The 22,828-nt window shown below is 38.4% G+C and overlaps 1 protein-coding gene across 1 annotated transcript in view; it reads right to left on the reverse strand.

Annotated features, from left to right (window-relative positions):
• KDM4C (lysine demethylase 4C) overlaps window positions 1-22,828 on the reverse strand; it is a 430,799-nt gene that overhangs the window by 166,126 nt on the left and 241,845 nt on the right. Inside the window, 1 exon segment of the mRNA XM_017857354.1 lies at window positions 514-695. Coding sequence (XP_017712843.1) covers window positions 514-695 — 182 coding nt within the window.

Genomic DNA, 22,828 nt, shown 5'->3' on the forward strand with positions numbered 1-22,828 from the left:
CCCCCCCCCCCCCCCCCCCCCACGAAATAAAATAAGATACTCAGAAAAGATTTGGGAGACCAAAGTGGAAGGATCGTTTGAGGCCAGGAGCTCAAGACTAGCCTAGGCAACATAGTAAGACCAAGTCGCCAGAAAAACTAAAAAATAAATTTAAAACATTAGGCAGGTATGGTGGCTCACACCTATAGTCCTAGCTACTGTGGAAGCTGAGGCAGAAGGATCGCTTGAGCCAGAGTACAAGCCTACGTGGAGTCATGATTATGCCACTGCACTTCAGCCTGGGCAACAGAGCATGACCCTATCTCAAAAGAAAAAGATAAAGTATTTTCAGAAAAGTGTCCCCCAAGGAGGATGTAGAAAGTGTTTGTGGTTCTATGAAAGCCATCAGCCACCTAAGGATGTCTTCCTTCTTATGTACAAAGGAAGCCCACAACAATTTACAGTGATCTTGTGGTATGTGGTCACACGGAAAGCAGAGCAATGAAGGCAACTCTGACAACAGCCCCCCTTTACCTTATGATATGGCATGAGAAGAGTGCAGATGGCACAGTGTGGCTTCATCCTGGCCACTGTTGCATTATACTCTTGCTCAGCTGCGAAGTTAGGGGACTTCGTCTGCCAAAGGTGGATGAGAGGTTTCGCCCAAGACTCTGTTTCTTCCACTTCCTCCTCAATGGACAGAACCTCAGGCAATTCTTAAGGAAGAAGGCAGGAAAATATTGTGAGCATGGGAACCAGGGAAAACAATCACCCTGAGTACAAAAGAAGCAAACATTCCACAGAATCTGTGATATTAAGGCCAGAAACCAAACCTATTTTGTCTTTCAAATACATCCCGAGAGAGCCAGAATAAGGGAAGTTGCCTTATAATCCTCCTCAAGCCTCAAAGACTAGATCAGATCTCATGGCCAGACAACCACCCTTGTTTTGTGACCCTCCCCATCCCTACTAGAAATAATTACACTGTTCCCTCCTTCCCACATGACTCCTTCCATGTCTCTACTGGTACGGTAAAAGCTCCAATACTAAAATAGGTTTATGTGAATGAGATTATCTTCTAGTTATCAGAGTAATTCACAATCCAGAAACTACTTTGCCAATTTTTACTTTCTTCGTCTAACATAGTACACAGTTCAATAAAACTTTAATTGAATTTCACTGAATTAACTCCTGGGTTCAAGAATTTATTACAATTAACATTTTTACAGAGCAGCTATAAAGTGCCAAGCAATATACTGGCATTACACGGATATAAAAGGAAATCCCTAGTCAGATCTTCTCATTTGTTCCGTAAAATACCCCTAGAGGGTCAAGTCTTTTAAATGTATATTTCTTTTTACTTTTTCCTTTTTTCTTTCTTTTTTTTTTTTTTTAAGATGGAGTTTTGCTCTTTGTGCCTAGGCTGGAGTACAATGGTGCAATCTCAGCTCATTGCAACCGCTGCCTCCGGGGTTCAAGCCACTCTACTGCTTCAGCCTTCCAAGTAGTTAGGATTACAGGCGCCCACCACCACGCCTGGCTAATTGTTTTTGTATTTTTAGTAGAGATGGAGTTTCACCATGTTGACCAGGCTGGTCTAGAACTCCTGACCTCAGGTGATCCACCCACCTCAGCCTGCCAAAATGCTGGGATTACAGGCATGAGCCACCGAGCCTGGCCTAAAATGTATATTTCTTTACTCCACAAGAACAGCACTTTATAAAATCTTACAGAGCACCAGAAAAATACAGAAAGATGCAACATGTTAACAAAAAACTCTTCATGCCTATAGCAGAGGGCAGTACATCAGAACAAGTGGCCAGAATAAAAGCTGCACCCAGTGTCTAGGGCTGTGACACATTCTAAACATCTGCATGAGTAGCTTTCATAGTCTGATAAATGAATACTGTAGAGCAATGTGCTCAATTACAAAGCACTGGTGAGTGAGTGTGTTCCAGCCCTTGCCATGTTGACTTACCTGTTTCAGAAAAAGTCAAATTAGATTTGCACTGATGGCAAAATGGGAAGGACTGAATGAGGCTGAAAATAACTCAAAATATGTCAAATGCCAACTGTAGCACAAAGAGTGGCATTATTATAATAATCATGTCATCATGGTTGTTGTTGTTATTATTTTTACAATGGAAAACACTTGGTATTCACCCATGGGTAGAGTATTTGAAAACAAAAGATAAGAATCTTTGCCTATATTTGCAATAAAGTAATCTGACTCTAAATGTAAACTGTTTCTCGCAGCACTTGGCCTCACCATAATAGCAAAAGGAGATGGCTAAAAAACTATTATAGCACAGGATATACTACAGCTAATTTTATGCATTTATGATTTAATACCGCACCTTTATATTTGGTTACATCCCTGTTTGTGTGCATATGTTGTGACAAATTTTAACTTTTTATAATAGATTTATGTTTATAGTAGTAAACGATAAAAGTCTTGTATCTGCATATATTTTATGCATTCATGACCTATCTTTTTCTTTATTTTTTAAATATTTCTAGGCTATATGATTCATTTGTGAGTTTTTTCAAATTGTTCCAAGTCTATGAGAAATGTTCTAATGTACTTATTGGAAAAAAATGGCATGTAAGCAGACCCAAACAATTCAAACCAGTGATGTTCAAGGAGTCAACTGGAATTGAAAGATAACTGCCGTTCTCAAAACATGATCGGTGAACTCCAGGAGATGCACAATCCTGTTGCATGGCATCTGTATAGTCAAAACTACTTTCATAATAACGCACGTTATTTGACTATATTACCCAGTTGAGATTTGTAACGGTGATACAAAAGCAGTAGAGAGTAAAATTGTTGGTGCCTCAGCATGAATCAAGGCAGTGGTACCAAAGGAATCTTTATATTGACTACCTCATACTTACAGAGGTAACAAAAAGGCAGTTTCTCTTAGTAATGCCTTTGATGGGGGGGAAGCATCAATTTTATTAAATCTGTGGAAAAAAAGGAATGTATGCATAAAGTATTTCTGTACACACTGAAGTTCAAGAGTAGTCTTTAGAAAAGCCCTTGTGCAATTAATTGAATTGCGGGTTGAACTGCCTGCCATTTTCATGGAATGCCACTTTTTCCATGAAAAAAATTATTAGCAGACAAACTACGATCATTCAGACTTGGGTGGCTGGCAGGAATTTTCTTGAAAATAAACAAAAAAAAAAACCTGTCAATTTTTTAAAAAACAACTAGAGTATTTGTCAACAATGATAAAAATCAAGCTTATAAGTCACAGTTAAAATTTCTGGAAAATTTTTATCCATTACTGTAAGCTCAACAGATTCCAAATGCTTAAATCTGTCTCTGGTAGAAGTGATAATAATAATGAATGTAATTTTTTATATCATATAAAGAGATGCGTCAACATCTAAAAGATCTCGATAACTCACATCTTTGTTTGCTAACGCATAGTAACAAAAATCATGATGGCCAGGCGCGGTGGCTCAAGCCTGTAATCCCAGCACTTTGGGAAGGTGAGACGGGCGGATCACGAGGTCAGAAGATCGAGACCATCCTGGCTAACACGGTGAAACCCCGTCTCTACTAAAAAATGCAAAAAACTAGCTGGGTGAGGTGGCGGGCGCCTGTAGTCCCAGCTACTGGGGAGGCTGAGGCAGGAGAATGGCGTGAACCCGGGAGGTGGAGCTTGCAGTGAGCTGAGATCCGGCCACTGCACTCCAGCCTGGGTGACACAGCGAGACTCCGTCTCAAAAAAAAAAAAACAAAAAAACAAAAATCATGCATGGATTAAAAAGCCACTTAAAATGCAAGACACACCAATGAACTTTCAGCTTAATAGAGTATAAAAAATTCACTGATATGATTTTAGGTTCCACACTGAAACTAAACTACTGTTTGTCAGGTTTTGATAAAGAGTCAAAGAAGAATGTCCCCTTAACTATCTAGAAAAGTTATTAAAATACTGCTTGCTCCCTTTCCAACCACATTAACTGGGGGAAGCCGAAATTTTCATCATATTCTTCAACCAAAACAACATAGCGCAAGAGATTGAATGCAGAAGCAAATAAAAGAATGCAGCTGTCTTTTATTAAATCCAATACTAAAGACATTTGAAAAAAATATAACATCTCCCCAACCTGCAGCCCCTGGTAACTAGCACCCTACTCTCTGCTTTTACAAGTTTGATGTTTTTAGATTCCACATATAAGTGAGATCATGTGGTATCTGTCTTTCTGTTCCTGGCTCAATTCACTTAACATAATGTCCACCAGTTTCATTCATGGAGCAGCAAATGTCAGGGTTTCCTTCTTTTATAAGGTTGAACAGTATTGGACTGTGTACACATACAATATTTTCCTTATCCATTCCTTGATTGATGGATACTTCAGATTTATTTCATATTGTACTTATCGTGAATAATGCTGACTGCACATGTAAGTGCAGATATCTCTTTGACATACGGATTTTATTTCTCTTATATCCTTTGGACAAACCCAGATGGGGATTTCTGGATCAAAAGGTAAGCCTATTTTTAATTTTGTTCAGGAATCTTCATACTGTTACCCATAATTGCTGTACTAATTTACATTCCCACCAACAGTGTACAAAGGTTCCCATTTCTCTATATCCTAACCAACACTTGTTGTCTTTTTGATAATAGCCATTCTAACAGGGATAAGAAGTGAGGTTTTCATTTGCACTTTCCTAATGAGCTGTGATGTGGGGTGTTTTTCATATAACTGTTGGCCATCCATATGTCTTCTGCTGAGAAACATCTATTCAGGTCCTTTGCCCAGTTTTAATCCAGTTAATTGTTTTCTTGCTATTTAGCTGTTTAAGTTCCTTATATATTGGGATATATATATAAGGATATTATGTATCCTTATATAATGTCAATATTGGGATATTGATAACTTATCAGAGATATGGTTTGCAAAATAATTTCCCACATTCTGTAGGTTGTCTCCTTACTCTGTTCCTTTCTTCCTTTCCTTTGCAGAAGCCTGTTTGATAAAATCCCATGTATATATTTTTGCTTGTGTTGCCTGTGCTTTTGGAGTACAATTGCAACAAAAGCAAAAATTGACAAACGGGATATAATTAAACTAAAAAGCATCTGCACAGCAAAGGAAACTATCAATAGGGTGAAAAGACAAACTACAGAATGGGAGAAGATTTTTGCAAACTATGCATTTGACAAAGGTCTAATATTCAGCATATAAAGGGAACTTAATCAAATTTACAAGAAGAAAAACAACCCCATTAAAAACTAGACAAATTACATGAACAGACACTGTCTAAAAGAAGACATACATACGGCCAACAAGCATATGAAAAAAAGCTCAACATCACTGATCATTAGAGAAATGCAAATCAAAACTACAATGAGATACCATCTCACACCAGTCAGAATGGTGGTTATTAAAAAGTCAAAAAATAACAGATGAGAGCAAGGTTGTGGAGAAACAGAAACACTTATACACTGTTGGTGGAAGTATAAATTAGTTCAACCATTATGGAAGACAGTGTAGTGATTCCTCAAAGAGTTAAAAACAGAAATCCCATTCAACTCAGCAATCCCATTACTGGGTATACACCCAAAGCAATAAAAACCACATAAAGTGCATTATAAAGACCCATACACACATACGTTCATAGCAGCACTATTCACAAGAGCAAAGACATGGAATCAACCTAAATACCCATCAGTGATAGACTGGATAAAGAAAATGTGGTACCTATATACCATGGAATATTACGCAGCCATAAAAAAGGAGATCACTTCCTTTGTGGGAACATGATGGAGCTGGAGGCCATTACCCTTAGCAAACTAACAGAAACAAAAAACCAAGTACTGCATGTTCTCACTTATAAGTGAAAGCTAAATGATGAGAACACATGGGCACATAAGCAGAACAACACACACTGGGACCTTTCAGAGGGTGAAGGGTTGGAGAAGGGAGAAAATCAGGAAAAATAATGGATAATGGATATTAGGTTTAATACCAAGATGACAAAACAATCTGTACCAAAAAACTCCATGACACAAGTTTACCTATGTAACAAACCTGCACATGTACCCCTGAACTTAAAAGTTAAATCAATAAATTCATTAAGGAATTTATTTTTTTGATGCTACTGTAAGTAGAATTATTTTCTTGATTTATTTTTCAGAGAAGTCACTGTAAGTATATGGATATGATATTGGTTTTTCTATGTTGACTCTGTATCCTACAACTTTCCTGATTTATTAGTTCTTACAGTTTTTTGGTGGCATCTTTGGGGTTTTCTATATATAAGATCATATCATCTGCAAAAAGATACAATTTAGCTTATTCCTTTGCTAACTAGATGTCTTTTATTTCTTTATCTTGCCTAACTAGTCTGGCTAAACTTCCAGTATCATGTTTAATGGAAGTGGCAAGAGTGGGAATTCTTGTTATGTTCCTGATCTTAGAAGAAAATTTCCATTTTTCATCAACAATGATGTTAGCTGTGGGCTTGTTGTACTTGGCTTTCATTGTGTTAAAGTATGTTCCTTTTACACTTAATCTGCTAATTATTTTATATCACAAAATAATGCTAAATTTTATCAAATGATTTTCTACAACGATTGAGATGATCATGGGGTTTTTGGCCTTCATTCTTTTCTTGCGGAGCCCCTGTCTGGATTTGGCATTAGGGTACTGCTGGCCTCACAACATGAATTTGGAACTATTCCTTCCTTTTTGATATTTTGGAAGGATTTGAGAAGGATTGGTTTTAGTTCTTTAAGTGTTTGGTAGAACTTGGCAGTAATCGGGTTTGGGGCTTTTCTTTATGGAAGAGTTTCCTGATTCCAACTCCTTATTCATTTCTGATCTGTTCAGATTTCCTATTTCTTCAGGATTTAGTGTTGGTAGATGATTTGTGTCTTAAGAATTTATGCGCTGATGCTCAGTTATCCAAAGTGTTGTTATAATTGTTTAGTCTTTTATTAATATGATCCTCTGTATTTCTGTGGTATCAGTTGTAATGTCTTTCATTCCTGATTTTTAGTCTTCTTTTTTCCTTAATCTAACTAAAAGTTTGTCAATTTTATCCTTCCAGAAAAGGTATCTATTGGACTTTTGTACTGTTTTTCTATTCTCTATTTCATTTATTTCTGCTCTGATCTCTATTATTTCCATCCTTCTACTTTCTTTGGGCCTAGTTTGTTCTTCTTTTTCTAATTCCTTGTGGTGTAATATTAGGTTGAAATCCTTCTTTTTTGGTGTATGCATTTATTGCTAAAAACTTCCTTCTTCAAACACCTTTTGCTCCATTTTGTAACTTTTCTTATGTTGTGTTTCCCTTTCCATTTGTGTAAAGATGTTTTTAAATTTCCCTTTAAATTTCTTCCTTGACTCATTGATTATTCACAGGAGCATATTCTTAATTTCCATGTATTTGTGAATTTTCTAAAATTCCTTGTTATTGGCTTCCAGTTTCATAGCATTGTGGTCAGAAAATATACTTGGTATAATGTCAGTCTTCTTGCATTTAGTAAAATGTGTTTTGTGGCCTAACATATGATCTATCCCGAATAATGTCCCATGTATGCTTGAGAAGAATGTGTATTCTGCAGCTGTTCAACAGAAGGTCACACTACTTAATGCCACCACAATGGGTATTAGATTTCAACATGAATTTTATTAGAGGGAACACACTGAAATCATACCACATTTCTTCATTCTTTGTCATTACTTTTTCTTTCTCTTTCTCTGGTTAATTTCAAGTGACCTGTCTTCAAGTTCACTGATTCTTTGACTTGAGATCACTGTTGAAGCCCTCTTGGAATTTTTCAGTTTAGTTATTGTGTTCTTTACCTCCAGAATATGTTTGGTTCTCTTTTATGGCTTCTATCTCTTTGTTGAAATTCTCAACTAGTTTGTGCATTGTCTTCCTGATTTCATTTAGTTATCTATCTGTATTCACTTGCAGCTCATTAAGCTTCTTTAAGATTATTATTTTGAATTGCTTTTAGGCAGTTTGTAAAACCATATTTCTTTACTGTTGGTTACTCAGGTTTTATTTTGTTCCCTCAGTGGTGTCATGTTTCTCTGATTATTCACGATTCTTGTGACCATGAGTTGGTATCTATGCATTTGAAGAAGCAGTGATTTATCCCAGTCTTTGTAGACCAGCTTTGGCTTGGAAAACCCTTCACCAGTCAGCTCATCCAGATTTTCTAGGCAGGCCATCTGGCATGGTCCAAGGGTAGGCTTGCTCCTGGAATCCTCCAGCCTTATGTCTGCATCAGTATGTGAGCTGGCCTGGCACCTGAGTTCATGGGGTTGTATCTGGGGCCTAAGTCCACCATGTAAGAACTGGAGCTTGGGACTACTGAGTTAGGCCAGGATCTTGGGTTCATGGGGGCCAGCTTGGCACCAATGTTCCACTGGCGTGGTCCTGTCAACTGAATCCACAGGGATGTTCCTGGATGCTTGGTCTGTGGGAGTTGGCCCAATGCCAGAGTCTTCTGTGGTAGACCTGTACCCTGGGTTCACTAGGGCAGGCATGAAAACCAGGTCCACAAGTGCTGGACTACATCCTAGACCAGGGGAAGAGCTTGGAGCCTGAGTCTGTGGGGGTTGTCTTGGCTCTGGAGTGGGCCTGGAGTCTGGGACTGCAAATGCTGGTTACTGTTGAGGCAGGCTTGGAGACCGGCTCCGTGGGTGCTGATCTGGAATCTAAGGATGTGGGTACTGACCTGACACTTGAGCTAGTCTTGAGGCTGAGAGATGGCCTGACACTGGAGCAATCCTGGAGGCTCAGTCTGCAGGTACCAGCCAGGAATCTACGGTTGTGGGACTGTGTGGTGCTGGGTTTCACTGCAACAGACCTTTTAGATTGGGGTCTGAGGCAAAATCTGGTTCTCACAACACTCTCCTTCCCACACAGGTATCCCTATGGCTCTCCTCACTGTACTGCCTGGGGTTAGGGGCGTGGTAATACAGGTAATGCAAAACTGTCCTTCCCATCTCTTCAGTGCATCTTTTTTCATTTATGTGCTATACTCAGGTGCCATCATCTCTCCTCTGGTTCCCGTATCTCTTTTGAAGGCATTTTTGAGCATTGTTAGTTGTTAAATTGATGTTTCTGCCAGGGGACAAGGGCTGTGAAGTCCTATTCAACCGCCTTGCTGATGTTTCTAATTACTTTTTACGGTTTGGGAAAATCATTATTTTTTATGAAAATAAATGTAACTATTTAAGTAAATGTAGTTTTTATTGCTACTTTTAAATGAATTAATATAATTTAAATTTTCCCTGGTGTGATTTCCAGTAAGTTAAGTATCAATAAAATAAACCCAAAAAAAGTAAATAAAAGAATCTTCTTTTGGGTCCTCAGAAGAGTTAAGAACATAAGGCTTCCTGAGACCAAAAGACTAAGAATCACTGGCATATACATGTGTACATTTTCTAAAAGTGTTAGTATCAAAGAGTCACTGCTAAACAATACAAGCCTTAAAAAGACCTGGTGTAGGCTTCGCTCTTAAAACCAAGCAGTAACTTCATAAACAACTTGCCTTAATCAACTTGAAATACTTAAGCAAAAAGAAAACAAGAGTCAACACAGCAAAAGGGCCTCATTTTCTCCCTAGGTTCTTTCATGAATGTCTGCAAGGTTTGCCAGAAATTAAAGAAAAAAAAGATTTTATGCCAAGAGCACTTAATTTCAGTGAGCCTCTCACCTCATGGTAGAAACCCGTACTCCTACATTAAGATTTTTACAAACACACTGTCATTCCTTGTAGCAAGTAACATGCCGTCAAGAAAACCATGAGCCTAAATACAAAGCAGTTCCTCAAATCTATGTAAGCCTTTCTAAATTTACAGACGCCCAGTATACCAGGCACCAAGGTATGAGGAACTTTGTCCTAAATAAGGAAACATAAGCAGTGGCTAAAAGGGCCATTTTATGGAAGAGGGCTAGCCCCTCAACAAACACTACTGTGAGGTGGAAATGGGAAAACCAGATGCTAACTTGGATAAACGTACTGAAGAAACGTGTTGAAAATACTGCCACCTTGCCAACAATACCTTCAATAGCTGTTTTCAAATTTTTTAATCACCATGTCAATAAAAAAAATTATTTTATAAATTGTTTCATTTTATAAATGAACTTGCCTATAGATGAAACTCCTGGATCATATACACAATAGACTGAAACGGTTTTTTTATAGTAGTATGAAAAGTATTCATTCTCACTTAGACCCAGGAAACCAATCATTGCCTCTTACTGTGAATTATTTCTGACAGAATTAAAAACTCGTGGACAAAGGTAGTAGAAATAGCTCTGCAAACAGGGCCTAAGAATAGTCCTCAAGAAGAAATACGAGTCAAAACAAAAATATCTGATTTGTATGTGTGCCGGCTGGGTATTAAGAAACTGACCACAACTTCCGCTTCTACAATTACCTATAGGTAAAATCACAGTCATTAGTCATTCACTGCCTGCTTACAACCCTCCCTTCTCAGCCTTTCCAAGGTGTCTCAAATGCATCTCCAAAGCTATTCTCCCTGCTTGCCATTCAAATCACACTGTCCACTCCTCAGGACCATAAACAATTCTGCTTTTCAAACACCTCAAAGGGATAGCTAGATTTTTGTCTTGTCATTAATCATTAACTAGACAATCAGTATCACCTCTGATGCTCACCCAATGATTCCCCAACAGTCACAGAGGTCTGCCTGGAAGAGACTCAATCCCACAGGACACGGTACCAGAAGGGGAGACCCCATTAATTTGAAGCACAGGAAATCCTAAAAACTTTCTGGTTCTAATAAGAAAGTCAGGCTTGCTGAAAGAGTATCTTAAGACATTCAGAGAATCTTCAAAAGTTTTCTACTTACACTAATTTGCAGTATTCCAGCAGATTAATAAAACTTCCCAAGGTGAGGAAGGGTCACACTGGGGAGATGTTGTTAGCAACTGTGTAAACATACAGTATTTATTTTAATGCTTATTTATTTTTGGTTGCTTTGTATACACATTAATTTGTTATTACTTTTCATACAAAAGGGAAAATGACTTTTACATAAAGTAAAAAGTCACACTAGAAAATATATATTTGAAAACATTAGTCCAAGTGTCACCAAATTATTCTAAGATAAGCATGGTTTTAAAAGTGTAGAGTTCTGCTCCAACCTATCAGAATAAATTAAAATAATGCTTCATTCATGCAGTCTATATGGTCTTGGTTGGGTGACGATTCTAAATCTGTTTCTCAATCTGTAAGATGAGTACAAGATTAGTTAAATGTCAGAATTCTCCAACAAGTTACAAGAGATAGCCAAAAGTTGCTATTTGCTGGTATGCGCAACCTACTACTTCAGTACATGATGATCTTTCCTCTCTAGGCCTCCAACATAATCTCTGCAAAGGTCTGTGGGGGTTCAGTAAGGCTGGTGGGAAAAATTTTAGTTATAATAGCCACAAACGCTCTCGGAAGCTCTGAGTGTTTACATAACTTCGGTAATAAATCTGGCTGAAGGCAGCCGAGTCCCCTTACCTTTAGTTAAATAAATTAGAGTAGAAACAAAGGCATGTGAGGCATTTATCTAACTCATTTGTTTACTCATGTGGTCTTTTTTTTTTTTTTTTTTTTTTTTTTTTTTTTTTGAGACGGGAAAAAAAAAAAGACCACATGAGTAAACAAGCGTATGACGGTGTAGAATAACAGATGCCTCACATGCCTATGTTCAACTAGCTACTTTAGTCTGTCGCCCTAAAGCTCTAGGAGAGGTAAGGGGACTCTGCGCTAGCCTTCAGCCTATGGCAGCTGATCCATTAGAGATCTCGGCGTCACGTGCAAGTCCGCCTTCCCGGGTTTACGCCCGATTCTCCTTGCCTCAGGCCCTCCCGAGCTAGGCTGGGACTACAGCCGCTGCCATCGATCGCGCCGCTAGGTTTTTTGTATTTTTTAGTCAGACACGGGGTTTCACCGTGGTAGACCAGGGATGTCTCGATCTGCCTGACCTCTGACTCCACCCGTTTCGGCTAAAGTGCTGGGATTACAGGCTTGAGCCACCGCGCCCGGCCTCATGTGGTCTTAATACTAACCTTTGTTCTACCAGTGCTTAATTCCTTTATACTCCGGAAGTCCACAATGTCAATTACCCTCTAGTAGTGTTGACTCAAGCCTTTGTCAATTAATCTTTACTAAATAAATGTGAGTCTCACTGGCTGGTCGGGGCCACGGCTGTGACTAAGTGGCCAGACACTCAGTAGAACTGGCGAAGCAGAATATCTGTGTGTCAGTGTACTTTATTCATCAGTCATTGGGTCAGGGTCTGCAGGACAGAACCCCACAGAAGCCATTCAGAAAATTTCTTAAAATGTATGCCATAAATACTAACCTTTTAAGATGACAACACAGATTAGAACAGAACCAATCTAGACAGATACCAAGTTATCTCCTATACATAAGTATTTCCATCAAAAGGTTTAGCCTTGTAGGGAAAATAAAAGCCTTTATTCTCCCATTCACTCAAAAACATCACTGAATATAACTGATGATAATAAAGAAATTAATGTCCTTTACAAAAGTATCCAAAAGAAGTTTTAAAATATGCAAATAAGTTATGGCATAGCTATATAATGCATGCATTAGAAGAAATACTTTTGAGGATTAATGAAATATATAGTATGAATATATACATTATATAACATATTAGTTGAATATAATATTATAATCAATAAAAAATGGGAGCACAAAACCGTGTATAGGGAATATTGCCAATTCTATTAAAAAAGTTACATGTCTGGAATAAAGAGGCTTTTAAGTTTTCATAATTATAAAATTTGTCATCTTAAAAGTTTTTTAAAACTGCTGTCAAAATAATTTTAGGTGGGAACTATGAACTGGGGGAAACCTTGCCTTAAGAACAGATTTTTGCCAGATTTATTCACTCACCCAGGAGAGTCTCTTTGAACAAATTTTGTTACATGTAAGTGACGTCCCTAAAGAAAAATATTTGGGCCATTTGTGAAAGGGCTGCTGCCAAGACTTGTGGATGGAACTCAGCAGATGAGAAAAGCTATCAATTCCACTACAGTATAATTTCCCTCCGCCAGTCATCACAGTCATTCTGCTGCTTGGGGTGATGCTGTAGTGAGGTGTTTTGGCTGGTACAGCACCATTCTCTGCTATGAAGAGCACAGCAGCATCTGTTACATTTCAGGTACCTGAGCAAAATCTCAGTCCTGGGAGGCATGGTTTCAAACATCCTGCAGGAAATGGGCGGTATAGTGGGGTGGGGTAAGTACAGAAGTGAGATACTCAAAAAGGCAAAGATTCAAACTTGGGAACTTTATAATTTCTGTACTGAATAATGTACAAAAACAATATTTAAGTGATTTTTTTTTGAAATGCTGACCTTCAAATGTTTATAAAGCTGTGTTCAGAAGTACAAAAGAGAAAAAAATTATAGGACTTTAGGTATGATTTTACTGAGAAGTGGTGACATTGAGAAAAAATTAAATTCTACATTATAGTTCCCCCAAAATGCTAATGTAATAATGAACAGTAGAGAATTCTACAGTTTGAAGTCTAATGCACTTAAGAAATTAAATAGATGTATATAGTTTTGTTCTCTACATATCACCTCTCAGTAACAATGATACCAAAGTATTTCAAAAGGATACATTACAACTGACTCTATATACACTTTAAATAAGAGAAACATTCCAAAGGACACACCTTCAAAATTTCTATTACAAAAAAAAAAAAAAAAAAAAGCCATGATAATTATGCTACCTCTGAGGCAATGGGTTTCGCCAGGAACTATGGCATAACCAGAGTGGTTTAAGTTTCTTACAGAACATCAGCTCATATTTTATATACATTTTATAACACGCATGAACAGAAACAAGGAATGCTGGGAAGCTGATCTACTCTATTAACAAAGGTATCTGGCTATAATCAGACATTTATATGTGTCCATTTCAACTTCTTTTACCAGTATTCTAGCCGCTTTGGGAGGTTGTTAGTGTGATAAAGTTGAAAGAGTGGGTTGGGCATGGTGGCTCATGCTTGTAATCCTGACACTTTGGGAGGGCGAGGCAGGTGGATCACTTGAGGTCAGACCACCCTGACCAACATGGTGAAACCCAGTCTCTATTAAAAATACAAACATTAGCCAGGCAAGGTGGCAGGCACCTGTGGTCCCAGTTACTCGGAAGGCTGAGACAGGAGAATCACTTGAACCTGAGAGGTGGAGGCTGCAGTGAGCCGAGATACTGCCACTTCACTCCAGCCTGGGAGACACAGCATCCGTCCGTCTAAAAAACAACAGTGTAGAGTGTAAACTTTGGAACTGAACAGACAGTATTTAAAGCCTGTTATCTACCACTTACTAGCTTTGTGATCCAGGGCAAGTGAATTCATGTCTATGAGCTTCGATTGCCTTACCAGTAAAAATGAGGCTAGCATCATCTAAAAGAATTATAAGTAATGGTTACTAGTAATGTATACAACAAATAGGAGGAAACCAGTTCAGTCAATTCTCGTATCATGGTAGGAATGAGAAGAAGAAAACTCCTAAAGAAAGCTGGCATATCCTTGGGAAACTTAGCTGTCAACATGGCACCAGAAGGAACATATTCTGAGCATCAAATCAAAGACAGGTGAAAAAGGAGAAAGAGCCACATGATCTGAAGGGAAATAATACTATTATACATTTTTAAATTGCTAACAGAGTAAAATTCTCACGCTTTCACCACAAAATGTTATGAATTTAAGGTGACATGTAAGTCAACTTATTCCACATTGTACTAATAAAACGGAACACCATTTTGTACCCCACAAATTTATACAATTATAAATTGTCAATTTAAAATTAAAAAACAAAGGCAAAAGACTAAGCATATGAAATTCATAATATGCTAGAATTTCATAATACGACAGATTCTGGAAATAAGAAATTAAAAGCAACAGTCCTTTCCCTTTATGGAGTTCAAAACTACCCACGGGAGGCAGGTGTGGTGGCTCACGCCTGTAATTCCAGCACTTTGGGAGGCCAAGGCAGGAGGATCAGTTGAGGCCAGGAGTTCAAGACCAGCCTGGCCAACATGGAGAAACCCTGTCTCTACTAAAAATACAAAAACTAGCCGGGTGTGGTGGTACGTGCCTGTAGTCCTACAGGACTACAGGACCTCAGGAGGTTAAGGCAGGAGAATCACTTGAACCCGGGAGGCGGAGGCTGCAGTGAGCCAAGACTGTGCCACTGCACTCCAGTGTGGGTGACAGAACGAGACTCTGTCTCAAACAAACAAACAAAAACTACCCATGGGAAAAACCTCCAGATTCATAAAGCTATTTCATTAACAGCATATATAATACAAAGTCAAAAAATGGCAAAACAAGATCTCCAAGCAAGAAACTGTTAACACTAGCATGATGCAATCCACATGAAAAAGAAGCTCCCCATACCAAAAAAAAAAAAAGTCAGCTTTGGTCATCTATGTATGTGACAGCAGGAATCATAGCTATTTTGACCCAACAACTAATAGGGAGTTATCATGTGGCAGATAACACAAAACAGCTGCTAAGAAGAGAACTTCAAGTAGGGGGGCCATCATGCCAACTAAGGAAGATAAGGACATGGACTATTCAGGGGAGCATACAGAAATATGGAGAGAACAAGGCTATAAATCTTCTTCCTCTCATTTCCCTTCAAAATACATTACATGGTCCTGTCAGCTGTACCTCATAAAAGATTCAATCTTCTCCTGGGGGCGCCCAAGAAGATTCTTAACCCAGATCCATGGCTCACTCACTTGAAGGCATTATCCAGTTTACTCCTCAAGAAAAGATTTTATCAACAACTATGGAAATATTTATGTAATACTCAAACACATATACATATCATAGCCAATCAGCCAATCCTTTCTCCTTAACTTTCTACTTTTTTAAAGCACAACAAAAATCTCTGCAAAACAAAACAGAGAACATAAACACTAAAACAACGAAATATCAGTCCAGAATTTATAACTCATCTCACCATTTCTCTGAAGCCTGGAAATCTAACACCTCCGAAAGGAAAAGGGACTAAAACAACTCTATGAAAATTAAAATGCTGATAAAGAGAGCCACCTTCTAACCATTCACTAGCTGGAAGTCTTGAACATGTTTACTGAAATTCTATGACCAACGTGCACAAATGCCAACCTGCAGAATGTTGCCAGCCAGGACTAAGTTTTCATTGGCCAGTGATAAAACAAAGAATATGAAGACATAAAGTCACCACAAAGTTAAAATTTAAAATATACATAAACTTTCCATGCTGATTCTCCATCTTCAGAGCTAGTTTTACAACCAAAGAAACGGTGAAAATAACAACGAAAAAAATGTGGACCAAAATATATGCTAATTCAGTGGTCTATAAAGCTAAGACATTCTGTCTCCAAGGAAAAGAAACTGTGTTCAGGTTGAAAAAATGTAAAGTAGCAGACTTGAGTTGTATGAAATTGCAGTTTTCATTGAGTAAAAAAAATTTCAAATATTGACAATTTCATATACATTACAACCTAACACAATCATTATTTTTCTAAAGAATGGAATGCACCATGAAACTGTGCTATCAAAATCTGTTCCTGGGTAGTTTTCTACAAGACTTTAAGAGTAACAAGGTTACGGTTGAATTTATTTGTAAGTTAATTTAAAAAAAATAACAAGGCATACATGAACTCAAAAGAATCAAAGTCATTATTATTATCTTACAATCTCCATGCTTTTAGCACATTCAGAAACCTGATCATAAGATTTCATGCTAATCATTGTTTAGAAAAGCTTCAAAATTGAAAGTAAAAAGTAGAGAAAGCAACGGCATCACATAAATTATAAAGCCAGCATTTTTGTCTCTAATTTAATCAAAACCTGACCAAGCCACTAGCATAATAGAAGTGAGGTGGTTTTTTTATTCACCATACTACAGTAAAAATCAACGCCACTGGGACTTCCAGTGGAATTTACTGACAGAAATCAAGCTAAACTGAGAGCATTAAATTATTATTACAAACCTAAGCACTAGATAAAATATCTATTTTATCTGAGTGCCAACAACATCTAACGTTTTATGTCCACATAATGCAGGAAAACACTGGCTGTGACCTAGCAACAAACATTCCCAGCCAATCTACTTAGTAATCTGCTGACTTTGTTGTTTTATTGCTTAAACAGACAGAACTATAAATGTGTTTATTATGAAAGTATAGTAATACCTCAAGCTAAAAAGAATTGATGGAACAAAGAGATCATTATGTAAAGATTAATAATATTTGGACCATGACATGCAGCAGCCATCAAATAGCACTTATTTTTCAAAACTGGCAGGGAAAAGAATTTTTACAGAGGGGAAAGGCTTTCGATGAGGGATGTACCTATTCTTCACTAATCCAGGTCGCAGCCTGCCTACCATAAAGCAGACAGTCAAATACCCAGTAGCATCTGGAAAACAAAAGATTGCTTTTAATATTTAAAATAATATTTGTATTTAATACTTAAAATATTATAATTTCTGAATCAAAAAGACATTATTATTATATTTGGTCAACATATTCACTTAATAAATCCTTAAAATAAGAGCAGCAAATCTACATCAATACAGTTAAAACAGAGAGAGTAACAGCTTGCCAGGAGCAGGAGGGCGTAATTTTCCCCAAACACCTGTCTACAAAAGGTGAAGGATAACAGCCAAGTCTAAATTCTAACTCTTTGATTTCTAGTTCTCTTTCTAAATTTCACTTCTAAGTAATGTCCTTTTGTTTGAGGGACAATTGCAAAGTGTCTAAGAGCCAGCTTGTATACTAAAAGTACCAGCAGGACCATGACTTCAAGAAAAGGGGTGAAGTACTCAGAAAATACCACAGGAAATCCCAGGCAATGCCAGAAAAACAACAGCCTAGAATGAAGTGCAATCAGTGGGCTGTTCTAGTCCTGGGAAAACACACATAGGACCAGTTTAGTATTCAATTGCTTACAAACAATTGTTTTTTTGTTATTTGTTTGTTTGTTTTTTGGAACCAGAGTCTTGCTCTGTTGCCCAGGCTGGAGCGCAATAGCACAATCTCAGTTCGCTGCAACCTCCAACTCCCAGGTTCCAGCGATTCTCTTGCCTCAGCCTCCCGAGTAGCTGGGATTACAGATGTACACCACCACACTAAGCTAATTTTTGTATTTATAGTAGAGAGGGTTTTGCGATACTGGCCAGGCTGGTCTCAAACTCCTGACCTCAGGTGATCCGCCCGCCTCGGCCTCCCAAAGTGCTGAGATTACAGGCGTGAGCCACCATGCCAGGCCTATAAACAACTGTTCTAATAAAAGAAATGTGAACTAGAGAAAACCACTTAGGGAGGTAATCAAATTTTGTCAAACAAGACTTCCTGAGATTTCACTTACTTAAAAGTGAATAAATGTATACATTTTATTCTTCAAAACAACAGAAAACCTGGGTTAGATGGGTTAAATGATGGTTAAACACCAAGATCTCCAATTCCATCTCTTCCATCTCTATATTTAAATATTCAATCCACTACTGAATGAAATATTATATATATACAGACTTTGCAAGAAATAAATTACTGTAACATTGCCTGAAATACACTCTTAATCTAATCCTCCAGGCATGTAGACATTACAGAGATAGGGATCAGGGCGTAAGCTGTCTTTAATTTCAAAAAGATGCTTAACAGCTCATTACAGTAGTGCACTTGCTGAAGTGATGATTGATAAAGAGTTATTCAGACAATTCAGATTAGAGAAAATCAGACCCAAAACCAGGGCTTTAATCTGAATATTGCCAATATTCAAACTTGTATTAATAGATGAGGTTGCCTCTGCACTGCACTAAACACAGTACACTTGGTTATCTGCATCTTTCCAACTTTCTGTGTTAATTATTCTAGAAATCGTAAAATTATAGTTGAAGAGTTGTAAGTAAAACTTTAGATTAATGGCAATCAGCTCTTTGGAAAAGCGGCCCTCAACCTGTCACCACATGCTATTTCAGGAGATTCACAATGCCCAAAATCCATACGTGAACTTACAGGGTAGGAACACTTATCATTCATGACCAAGCCTCAAATTTTACGCAGGAGGAAAGAGGGCAGAGAGACTTACCCAAAGTCAAAAAACATATAAAGCACAAAGTCAAGACTCCACAATCCATTGACTGTTAGTCAACCAGACTTTTATTCAGGGGGTGTTCAAAGATTTTGCAACTGCTTGTGCCAGATGCCCTAGAGGCATTAATCGCCAGCCTAAGATTCATTTTAAATTTCTCACTTAGAAGAAGAGGTATAAATTTGACCACATGGGTAGGAATTCTTAGAATAACTTTCTCTTCTATCATATTGCCCTTCACTACCCAAGCCTAAGTTTCAGGCAAGCAAGCTCTCTTGTTTTTGTTTGTTTCTTGATTTTGTTTTCCACTTTTTCTTTTTCTCAAGTGTGTACTTAAGTAAAGGTGTAGGCTTTTAAGACTCTAGCTCAGAATGTCTGAGAGGTCCTTTAGCATCCTAGTTCTGATTGCTCTGCATCCATTATGGTCCTGGCAAATTTCTCCTAAACAGCCACAACTTGGCTCTCCCTTACCAATCAGCGGTCACTTTCTCCACCTCCTTTCAGCAACAACAAGCAGTCATTATGTGCCAAACACTTTCTAACCCTCAAAACAACTCCTCCACGTGGCAGGTGCTGCTACCATCACTACTTTGTAAACGCAGGCACCAAGACATCACACAGTGAATAGAGTGCTGGAGCCGACTGACCCTGATTTGTTGGCATGGAGAGGTATTATCCTTTGTGCTATTTTTGCCTCTCTATGCACGTATAAAAGTTGTTTATTTTATATTATCCATTATTTCTAGTTGTTTTATACCTAGGGGATTATCAGGTAACCTACTCCATCATATTGATATGCCTAGTCTCTATAAAAAACACTTGTTTGGACAAATACAAAAGAAATGTTTGTTACAGAAAATATGAAAAATTATTAGCATAAAAAAATAAAATTAAAATCACCTAATAACAGTCTTGCAATTTTCTTATAAATTTTGACTCCAGCAAAACTCCACTGTCAGCACAAGTATGTTAGCTATACTCACCACTAGCACATGGTGGGAATCACTGAGCAGAGCAGTATCACTGTGTCAGCAAATGTCATGTTCACGAAGTCCTCTGTACACTAGCAGGGCTTGTCCTTAGTTTACAATTGCATTAGAAATATCATTAACCTCATCTCTTAACCAAGGGGATTGGATACACAGTAAGCACAAAAGCAATGAGCAGACTAGAAGTAACAGCAGGAAAAGCTGGAAATTTTTTATTGAAAACAATTTTTCACTTTTTAATTGAAAACAATGTAGTAAAATAAGAAATGTTGGGAAACAAATGTACACATGTGCAGGATGAAAGCTTCAAAGAACAAACAATGCACCATGAGGCCAGGAGAAGGGGGGCGGGGGTGTGATAAAGCACATGTTCAGATACTGATGTCAATGCAGGATGATTATTAGCCCAACGTCACTTCAAGGGAAGTTCTGGAGTTGGCATCAGCACAATTAAAGTGCGGCTGATGAGAATGCTAGTGAGAAGAAGCATGCCATGGCTTAAAACATTTGTGAGTCTGAATGATATCAAAATGGGCAGCAAGGCAGCAAACACAGATACCAAACCTGGTGAGAGATGAGAAATTAATTACCTCATGGGTACAATGTGCACTATTCAGGTGATGGTTAGACTAAAAGTCCAGACTTCACCGCTATGCAGTATATCCATGTAATAAATCTGCACTTGTACCCCCTAAATATACTTTAAAATTTTAAACCTGCAGGGCCAGGCACAGTGGCTCATGCCTGTAGTCCCAGCACTTTGGGAGGCCAAGGTGGGCTGATCACGAGGTCAGGAGATCCAGACCATCCTGGCTACCACAGTGAAACCCCATCTCTACTAAAAATACAAAAAATTAGCCAGGTGTGGTGGCGGGCACCTATAGTCCCAGCTACTCGGGAGGCTGAGGCAGGAGAATGGCATGAACCCAGGAGGCGGAGCTTGCAGTGAGCTGAGATGCCGCCACTACACTCCAGCCTGTGACAGTGCGATGTAAGTACTTTCTGAAACTATCAAAAGATAATTACTTGCCTCAAAATGTTTCCAATGTAAACAAACCTAGTTGAACTGTATTTTCCCACTTAACTTTATATTGGATGCATTATCCCAACAGTGCTAAACATGATACTTTGAAAACACTCTATACATATTTATGTTTCAAAGAATGGTTTTATAAAACAACAGAAATACAAACTGCAAAGAGTAGGAAATTTAAGTTCACTAGTGACTTCTCCTGAACTGATTTAGTTTTGATCTTTCTTCTTTTCTTCCTCACACGACACTCCTTTCTCAGCAATCAAAAGAAAAAAAAAATCCTAGGAAAAAACCCATTCTCTAATTAATGTGCTGAAGACAACAGTGTATGCATCATTCCTTTGTTGTGGGTGGGAAAAAAAAGCACTCTCAGGACCACCACAGCCTGTACAACCACCATAGCCTAAATAAACTAGTCCTTAAGAAGGAGTCACTTACTGACCCAACGTGATGTCACAGCTCCAAAGCCCTCAAACTCCAAGGCACCAGCCACATCTGCAATGGGTCAGCTGCATTTTAACTCTGAGGTAATTATAGAAGCTGGCACAGTGGTAAAGAGATTTTCAATTCTGTCAAGATACAAAACTGAAAGAGCTGACATATTAAATATATAATGTATCACATTTCTACAGGTAATTAAAACAACATGTTTTTCTATACACATATATATGGAGACTATTTCCTGGACAAGGATTTACATTTTTCTTTTAATATGACAGTATGTAACACATTGAGGTATTTAACTTTTTAATGGCTGATTTCAAGCATTAGTGATTGCCTTATCCAGGGTATTCCTGCTCTTGAATCCGTAAGCGATTTAAGCTACCATGATTGCAGTGAAATGTTCACTACCAAAAGCATGATAGGGGAAGCAAAGGAGAGGAATGAGAGTGGGTAGACAGACACATGAAAGACAAAGAATATATCACAGTGTAAGGTGATCAGTGGTGCAAAAGAACCAAGCACATATGGAGTCTATGGGCAGGAGAGGTGGAAGAGGAGAGGTGAGTGGTGACAAGGGATTGAAACATTCCAAGAAGGAAAAGAGTGCCACAGGTAATGTAACAGCCTGGGCAAATGCATGGAAGCAAAAGCAGCAGGGGGAGGGTAAGGAAGAAGTTGTCTAAATCAGGGGTCCCCAACCCCCGGGTCATAGACCAGTGCCAGTCTGTGGCCTGTTAGTAAACAGGCCACACAGCAAGAGGTGAGCAGAGAGGCCTAAGCTCCACCTCCCGTCAGATCAGCAGTGGCATTATATTCTCATAGGAACACAAACCGTCTTACGAACCATGCATGTAAGGGATCTAGGTTGCACACTCCCTATGATAATCTAATGCCTGATGATCTGAGGCGGAACAGCTTCATCCCAAAACCATCTCCACCCCTATCCCCCCACCCCCATCCATGGAAAAAAACTGTCTTCTACAAAACCAGTGCCTGGTGCTAAAAAGGTAAGGGACTGACGGTCTAAACAGAAAGGACAACTCATGCAGGAAAGTTGAGGAAAATGAAGCTAGAGAGAAGGTAGCACTGAATGACAACTGGCTTCAAAGCCACACAGAGAAATAGAGCATTTAACCTGTAATGAAGCAGTTAACAATTCCAGGAAACATGAGAGCTTCTGAGCAGGCATCCTCACCAACAGGGAGGGAGGGAGGGAGGGAGGGAGGGAGGAAGGAAGGAAGGAAGGA

The sequence above is a fragment of the Rhinopithecus bieti genome, unplaced genomic scaffold (genome assembly GCF_001698545.2).
Source record: "Rhinopithecus bieti isolate Rb0 unplaced genomic scaffold, ASM169854v2 scaffold_42039, whole genome shotgun sequence".
Taxonomy (NCBI): Eukaryota; Metazoa; Chordata; class Mammalia; order Primates; family Cercopithecidae; genus Rhinopithecus; species Rhinopithecus bieti.